The following is an 8,296-nucleotide window of genomic DNA, read 5'->3' as shown; positions in this document are numbered from 1 at the left end:
TGAAGAAGCAGAGAGAAAAAAAAAACTGAAGCGTACGGCTGGACCTGCGCCGGCCCATGTCCATTTATAGATGCGTTCGTTGTAAGCAGCTAGAGGAAGTGTAAATGTACGGATTATTTTGTGGCCGGGGGTGGTATTACAAAGTACTACTAATGGGCCGATTAGGTGACCATGTGATCGGCTCGTTGTGACCGATGCTAAGTCAGGCCAGGCGGCGATGGCCAAAGCGATGCTTGGGTGGTGGATGGTCGCCTGCGTGTGTGAATGACGTCTTGCAGTCTCACTTTCTCTGTCTCATCTCATATCTCCCACTCCAATCCGACCTCGTTCCAGCAACAACAACTTGCACATCCTCCACCTCTTACCGCTCCACGTCCTCAGTCCGGCAGTCGACACCGACCCCGACGTCGATCTCGACAACGCATGCAGGACCTCGCCTTCCTCGGCCCCATGGAGCGCTCGCAACCAGGGCCGTCCAAGTACAATGGCGGCCACCTTCCCCCGGTACCCTACATCCACCGCGCCGAGGAGGTCCTTGTCGGCCTCGCAACCGCCCGCGCGCAGAGCGACAAGGCGTACGCCTTCGCCATTGTCGATGGTTACATTCGCAGCAAGAAGGCGCGAGGACAGGTGCCGTCGTACATCGCATCCAAGATTGAGCTCCTCGAGGCTAGGGTAAGCCAAGCGCCTCTGTCTTTCACCGTGCACCAGAGCTCTGTTTCCGGATCACGGATGGCTGTGGAGGCGATGTGTTGCTTAGAACGAGCGCTGACGGCAGATACCGATGAACTTTGCGAGTGTCTTCATCGACGCACGCGAATGGCACCGCCTCCCTCCGTCACGCATCATCCGGCGGCGGCGGACGCCGTCCGACGCTGGTCCGAGCCGGACAAGCAATGTGGGACAAGGAACTCGACCACAGCGGCCCGTAAGCGCCATCGCGGGTACGGCGGGTGGTCCCGGCGGCCCGAGTATGCCAGGCGGCATGCCGAGCGTGACGCAGATGGCGGCAATGGATCGCCGTCCGCCCGTCAACAGACAGCCCGTGCGACAGCAGACGCAAGAGGACGAAGCGCCGCCGCCGCCATACTCTGCCGAGGATCCCGAGCCCGAGGCGACACGTGCGCTGCAGGAATCCCTTGCCGCGGCAGCGGAGCAGCAAGGTAGCGACTTCACACCAGAGCCGTCCCATCGTCGTGCGAACTCAACATCAGCGAGCATGGTCACGGCACAGACGAGTTTAAGCACGAGTTCAAGGCGTACAAGCGGGGATCGACCGAGACCGAGCGAGTTCCCGGGTTCCCCAGCGGCCAGGGCTGGCAACGCAACATCGAATGGCCCGAGTGCCGTCAGTTCGCCGTCCATTGCGCCAAGTAATCCGACACCCGCCGCCGATGCGCCGCCAGTCGACACATCGAACATGAACGAGGAGGAGAGGAGGGCAGTCGAGGAGAGCCAGCTGGAGGAGGCTATGCGTGCCTCTCGGCAGGCCGAGAAGGAGCGGCTCGAGTATGAGGCCGCCGTGCAGGCGTCGCTGGCGCAAGCCGAGGAGGACGCACTGCGGCGCGCTTTGGCTTATCCAGGTGAATCGCCTGCCGAGAGCAGTACACGGGACCGGAAGGAGCGCAGCAGAAGCACGAGTGAGGAGCGGGACCGCGAGCCGCGCAGTGGCCGGTCGTCGAAGCGCTCATCACTGCACGCGCCGAGTGTGAGCAGCGTCTCGTCCGGCGCGACAGTCCGCCGCACCGGAAGTTCAACACGAACAAGCCTCTCCCGAATCCGAACCCGTCCGCCTTACCGCCCGTACAGGAGCCAGCGAACGAGAGTCTGATGGACATGCTGGCCTCCATCGACTTCAACGCACCAGAGATTAAGCCCATCCAGCCGACGCTAGCACCACAAGGAACCGGTGGTACGGGCGGGAGCCGGGGAAGCTTCTCCGGCGCCTCTGAGGCTAGTATCGAGGCCACGGTGGCCAGTCCGCAGAGCAGCTCCAACGGGAGCTGGGTATCCGGTGGTACTGCGACTGCGACTAACAGTGCTGCGCCGTCGCTGGGCACCACGCCGACCCAGCCGACATACATTCACCACGCGGAGCCGCGGTTGAAGAGCAAGAACCCTTTCCTAGCGCCGGAAGAGCAGGATCCGCCCGCCGTGACGGTGGCAGGTCCCCCGCGTCCCACGCGCTCGCCTCCGCCGCCTCCGCCGAGGAGCGACACAAACGAGACTGCGCGCCCCGAGTCGTACGACCACCATAACCACTCGCAGTACCTCGACCCGTCGTCGGCAGAGTATGACCACTCGGGCGGCAGCAGCCCGCAGTACTCGCCCAACTGGCGCGGCGACGCACACGGTCTCACGATCAACACGTCCCCGCGGTCCGGCACAGCGCCGAGCCTCAGCAGCGCCGGCGCAACAGTCGCCGGCCTCACGCCGAGCACGGGCTCCCACTCGCCGAGCGGGTTCCCGTTCCCCGTCGCTGTGCCCAGTGGCCTGCCGCCGAGTCCGAGGCCAACTTCGGAGATCTCGCCTGCGCGCAACTTGCCCCCGATTCCTCAGTCCCGCTCTGCCGAGAATCTGCCACAAGGTCCCCCGCCGCCGGTTCCGCCACGCTCGAATCTGAGCCACACGCCGTCGGCGTCCTACTCCTCTCAGCACTCGCAGCCTCTCCCCCAGCCTCCGACGCAGAACAACCACTCCGCGGCGGCCGCCGCCGGTGCCCTGGAGCTGTTACGAGCATACGACACCGTCTTCCTCGTCGACGACTCTGGTGCGCTCCGGGACGAAAACTGGGAAGCGGCCGCTCACCTGCTCTGCAATCTCGTTGAGATGGCGCCAGAAGGTCTGGACGTGTACTTCCTTAACTCGAAGCGGATCGGGAAGGCGCTGAAAGAGCGTATCGACGTCGAGGAGCTCTTCGCCGGCCTTGTGCCCCGCGAGGGGAAGCAAATGGGAGTCAGGCTCGAAGGCGTGCTGACCGAGTACATTGACAGACTGGAGCGCGAGGGCGGGATGAGGAAGCTGAATCTGATTTTGGTGACTGATGGAGGTGAGTCGAGGCGCCGCAGGCGCCGTATCCTCCTCGCCTTCTTTGCCCCTGCCTGTAAAGGAGGGGTAGAGGGGTAAGGCATAAGTGAGCAAGCTAACGCCCAGGCTTCGCGAAACCGGTCCTGTCCCGCGCAAAACATGCCCGTGGCATTGCCGATCTCCGTCATGAGCTCTTATCAAGTGCCGGGCCCGAGGACGCCGAGGCCGTGCTCGTGTCGGCGGGCAAGCGGCTCGACCGCGCCGGATTCCCAGGCGACCAGGTGGGCGTGCAGTTCGTGCAGCTCGGCGACGATAATGACGTAAGTGTGAACTGCGAGCGGAGCGAGCACCCATTGCTCCTTTCTCATCCCTTCACCCATACCACGCCTGGATGTGCGGGCGGCAGGGGAACAGGGAGGAACAGGGGAGAGGAAGGCCAGAGTGTAGAGCTGCAAAAGGGGCCATGCAAGCTGACATACAGGCGCGCAAGGCGCTGCAGGAACTCGACTCGCTGGCTTCCGTCCACTCCGTCCGCGATATGGTGGATACGGTCCGATACCGTCCCGACTCTTCAGCAATTGGGCCAGAGTTGGCGGCCAAGGTGCTCCTTGGCGGGATCCACCGGGGTGTAGACGCTATGGCTTAATCGTGCGAGCAACGTGAGCACGCCGTGCTCCAAGCAGGCTGAGTCCGTCGTCGCTGTAGCTGAAGATAGTCAGCGGTAAAGACGCTGGGCTGCGAGCTCGGTGATCTGTCTAGTGACTCAAGGAAGGAGGTCAGAGGAGACGAGAGCAGGAGAATATAGAGCGCTGAGTGAGAAGAGGGGAGGGGTTGAGATCTTTGTATGCATCATGACTTGCACGTCCCCGCCTCTCGCCACATCGCTCCGCTGCCCTATCACGGCCGTCCAGGCGAGAGAGATTAGACTCGCCCGTCTAGTTCACCTATGTCCCACGTTGGCCCACTTATGGGACCTGCGGCACTCGCCATCTGGAGATGAACTCTACACGTCCATGGATTGCATTTGAAAAGGATTCTAGATCTTTACGTTGGTTCTACTATACTCGCCCCTTCACCTCTCTCCCTTCACCGTTCCCTTCCTCTTTCCCTCCCATACGAAATAGCCGCCCTCCGGCCTATCGGCCGTCGGGTGTCTAGTCGTCCTCATCATCCGCAAACGGCGCATACTCATACTCCCCCGGCCGATGCATCTGGCTCGTCACCCACTCCTCGTCCGTATCCTCAATGGCGAACCCCTGACCTCCCGTCCAACTCAACAACACGGGCAGGAGCACCAGACCATGCGCAGCGCCAGCAATGATGAGCACGAGCCACATACGGAAGTAATACACTTCGAGAATCTTGCTCGTCGTAAACGCCAATATGGCGATGCCGTTCAGTTTCGTGATGGTGATGCCGCAGAGAATAGACGCGCCGACGTCGGACAGCGCGGCCCACACGCGCTCGTCCCTCTCTTTATTTGAGGGGGAACGGTCATACCCGCCACTTCCCATGAAGGCGCGGGCTAGGTGCGAGTTGAACTCGACTGCAATGCCCAGCGAAATGACCAGGTTCACGAGACTGATGGCGTTGAGCGAAATGCCCCAGAATCCCATCGCGCCCATGACCGTGATGACGGTCAGGGCGCAGGAGAACGTGACTGTTGCGCCTGTGCGCCAGCTGCCGAGCAGGACCGAGGACACACACAGGATCGCGAGCAGACAGATACACAGCACTTCAAACGTCATGGGGACGATGTACGCGTACTGGTCGAAGAAGACGTAGAAGAGGCTGTACGCGAACACCTTGATGCCTCTTGACGCGAGGTCGGCGCAGATCCGCTTCGCAGAGGCCAGGGCACTGATGAAGTCCTTCTGCGTCCGGAGGGGCGTGTGGAATGTCCGGAAATGCGACGTGTACACTGGGTATTCGGTGTGGTTCGTCAGCGCTAGCGCACTGCTGTACGCCTGCTTCCCGCCCAGTGGACAGTTGTCGTCTGCCGGCGAGGCAAGCCACTGGCGCAGATATCGGTCCACCTCTGTGCCGACGGGGAGGCCATTCATCGTGCTGTCCCACTCGTGCCCCTTGAAGCAGGGCTGGCACAGCCTGTCACTATCTCTCGCGCGGCAGAATTGGGTCGGGTCCGCCTTGCGTACCCGGCAACAACTGTCAAAGGCCGGGTTGGTCCATTGCAAAAAGTCGTCGATCCAGGATGCGGGCGGAGCAGCGAGGTATGACGTCGAGGGCCGCTTGCGCTCCGCCTCGAGCGTGTTCACGACGGACAGCTCCTCGCACGTCGTGAAGCGGCCGCAAAGCTCCTGCTGTCCCCTGCGCTCGGCCACGTTGTCGTCCATGACGACAAAGTACACCGGCGGGCCGACGTCGAGGAACCGGTCCACGTCGTTGAAGTATGGCACGAGGTAGGAGTCGGCGGGCAGGGCGAGGCGCTGGTCCAATCCCAGGTTGATGTGCTGGATGCCAATGACACTGGCGACGAAGATTCCGCCAAAGAACGCAACCACGAGCAACTTGACATGCTTCTTCAGCAGCGTCGGGGCGTAGATCACGCGCACGAAGCGCGTCACGATGTCCTCGGCGGCCGGCGCATCGTCGTATAATCCGACCGGAGGGCGGATACGCACGCACGGTACGACGTCCATCCGCATCGCCTCGGCGCGCTTCAGGTCGAGCGTCATCGCACTCACGAACACCGTCACCTGCATCAGCGCCGCGAGCAGGACCGAGCCCGCAGCGTAGATTGCAAAGTTGCGCACGGCGGGCATCGGCACGAGCGTACCCAGCGCAAACGCGGCGACCTCCGTCGTGCTGCTGAGCAGGATGGAGGGGCCCATCTTGGCCACGGCGCGCGCGGCGCGCTCCTCGGCAGGCAGGCTTGTGCGCTCGCTCACGGCGTCGTCGTCGTCGCTGAAGTCTACGGGCGGGGCGTGGAGGATGTTCTGCCGGTCCAGCTCGTGCACGAGGATGAAGACGTTGTCGACGCCAACGGCCAAGACGAGGAAGGGAATGACCTCGGCAATGATGAGTGTGACCTTGATACCGAGGAGCGAGAAGAGGCCGACACTAGAGGCCACGGAAATGAGTACGATGGCAATACCGAACAGGCCGAGGGAGAACTTTGAGTTGATCAGGATCGAGGCGGGGATGCTCCAGAGCGAAAACTCGGGGAGCGTGGCTGCGTTAGGCGCCTCGACGGGCAGGCCCACCTTGTGCGCGGCGGACTGGATGTGGTGCACTCCGTGCGCAATGAGCGAGTCGATAACGGACGGCGGGATGCCGCGACCAAGCGTTAAAGACACGTACAGGAACATGGCGAGGTAGGAGAGCACGACGATGCGCACGTCCGTGTTCGTGCTCTTGTTCAGCTGCTCCTCGAGACTGATGCCGGTTGAGTAAGACAGCCTGATGCCCTCGGGTACGTGCAGCTTGCCGATAAAGGACTCGAGGCCGCGCTCCCACTTCTCCGGCATTTTCAGGCGCTTGTCGCCCTCCTCGTAGTTGTTCACGACGTAGGTGATGACGAGCGCGGAGGCGTTGAGCCAGTTGCCCTCCGCGCCGCCGAGGACCAGCTTCGGGTCCAGCGGCTGGCCAAAGTCGGGCAGACACTCGGCGGGGTGCTTTGCGCACTGGTCGATGCGCTTCGCCCAGTCGTCGTCGAGCTCATAGCCGGTCCAAGCAGAGATCGACTGCACGACGCAGGCGTCGCCGCCCGGCGCAAAGCAGACCTTCTCCAGCGTGCTGCCCTGGTAATTCAGCTTGTTGATCTGGTCCTCCGTGTCGAGCCACCACTGGATCGTGTCCCGGTCCATGACGGTTGATCCGTCCTTGTGGCTGACCGGAAGAAGGGCCCAAACTCCTTGTCAAAGAACTCCTTCTGCTGCGCCGCCTCACTCGAGGGCGAGACCCACAGGCGAACCGGGTCCGTTTCCACCGAGAAGTCCTTCCAGCCGACATTCAGCGCCGCGATGATGACGGCCCAGATGGCGAATGTGGCGATAGGACGCTTGGCGCAGACGAGACCGAGGCGGTAGAAGAACCTCCGCAGCGCGGCGTTAATCGCATTCTGCTTCGGCTGCATGTGCTCCATGGGGTCTAAGAGCGAGGCGCCACGACCGAGGCGGAAGTGCACGGATCCCGAGGGGCCGGACTCGGAGTCATCGCCGCGGCCGACGAGGCCGTCGAGCCCGGAAATGGTCGGGGACAGCGGAGCGTCGAGCGAGACCCGCTCGTAGCTCGCTTTCCGACGGGACCAGAAGGAGCGAGCCGCGAGCCAGATGATACCGGCGAGGAGCAAGACGGAATAGATGATGAGCAGTGAGAAGGTCAGACACGACACCGCGCCAACAGTGCATTGTCCGTGGCTTGGTGGAGAAGGCAGCGCGGGACAGACGTCGGGGCAGTCGACGCAGGCGCAGTGAGCGTTCTGGTTGTTGACGTCGGCGCAGTTGAGCGGCTCGCGCTGGTACTCTCCTGATCTGGAACGGGCTCCCGAGCCCCGGCCTCTCGTCGCCCATGTACTTCAGGAATGCAGAAGCATTCTTGGCTCCGCCGCCAATGAGGTCCATCGCGAACCCATTCGTTGCGCCAAACTGAACGCTCTTGCAGCTGTCGAAGAAGCCCTCGGCGAAGTTGCTGCTGACGCCATAGTCGACGCTCTTCACTGCGTCCTTGCCCTCGGTTGTCTTTTGCGTCTGCGTGACCTTGAGAAACTGCGCCTGGTCTGGCGAACATGTAAAGTCACAGTAGAACGAGCGGAAGTTGTTGATACAGGCAGGGCAGGAGGCAATCAGCGGAGCAGCCTGCGAGAGCTGGTCGCCGAGCGCCTGCACCTGGTCGACGGTGCAGCATACGTGTGAGGGTATCTCGTAAGATGAGCCGCACACCTGCTTGAGCAGTTTCGAGATGTCGGGGGAGATCTGGGGTCAGCAAGGTCTGGGGATCGACCCCGGAGTGTCTGTGGATTCGCCGCTCGGCCAACTCCGCCAAGCCTTCTGCCGCGGCGCAAACTCGCCGAGGGCCACGGCAGACGGCCCGCCTCCTTGGGTGAGCCTACTCACCTTATCAGCCTTTCCATCGTCGGGACAGGGGAGCTCGGCGCCGAACATGGTCGCGCGACCGCAGTTGCCGCGCATGGCGCAGTACCCGGGTTTGCCCTTGGCGAGGTGGTGCACGTCCTCCGGGGTTGCCGGTGCCGGCGCATGGAGCGCATCTTGCGCTTCAAGCGCGTGCATGGTGAGTCTGGGCGTGTACC

General features: G+C 62.6%; 2 protein-coding genes across 2 annotated transcripts; one reads left to right on the top strand and one right to left on the bottom strand.

The window, feature by feature from the left end:
- Positions 1-264: 264 nt before the first annotated feature.
- A1Q1_06476 (uncharacterized protein) lies at positions 265-3,673 on the top strand (the record flags this gene model as incomplete). The annotated part of the gene is made up of 5 exons (XM_014321590.1): positions 265-675; positions 923-1,583; positions 1,649-3,049; positions 3,154-3,347; positions 3,509-3,673. 5 exons carry the CDS (start codon positions 265-267, stop codon positions 3,671-3,673), a joined length of 2,832 nt encoding a protein of 943 aa, XP_014177065.1.
- Positions 3,674-4,181: 508 nt separating this feature from the next.
- On the bottom strand, positions 4,182-8,276 carry A1Q1_06475 (uncharacterized protein; the record flags this gene model as incomplete). Its single annotated transcript, XM_014321589.1, has 4 exons — positions 4,182-6,783; positions 6,858-7,520; positions 7,564-7,961; positions 8,103-8,276. 4 exons carry the CDS (start codon positions 8,274-8,276, stop codon positions 4,182-4,184), a joined length of 3,837 nt encoding a protein of 1,278 aa, XP_014177064.1.
- Between the last annotated feature and the right edge of the window lie 20 nt (positions 8,277-8,296).

The sequence above is a fragment of the Trichosporon asahii genome, assembly GCF_000293215.1.
Source record: "Trichosporon asahii var. asahii CBS 2479 unplaced genomic scaffold scaffold00075, whole genome shotgun sequence".
NCBI classification, from domain to species: domain Eukaryota; kingdom Fungi; phylum Basidiomycota; class Tremellomycetes; order Trichosporonales; family Trichosporonaceae; genus Trichosporon; species Trichosporon asahii.
This window is presented reverse-complemented; position numbering and strand designations above follow the sequence as displayed.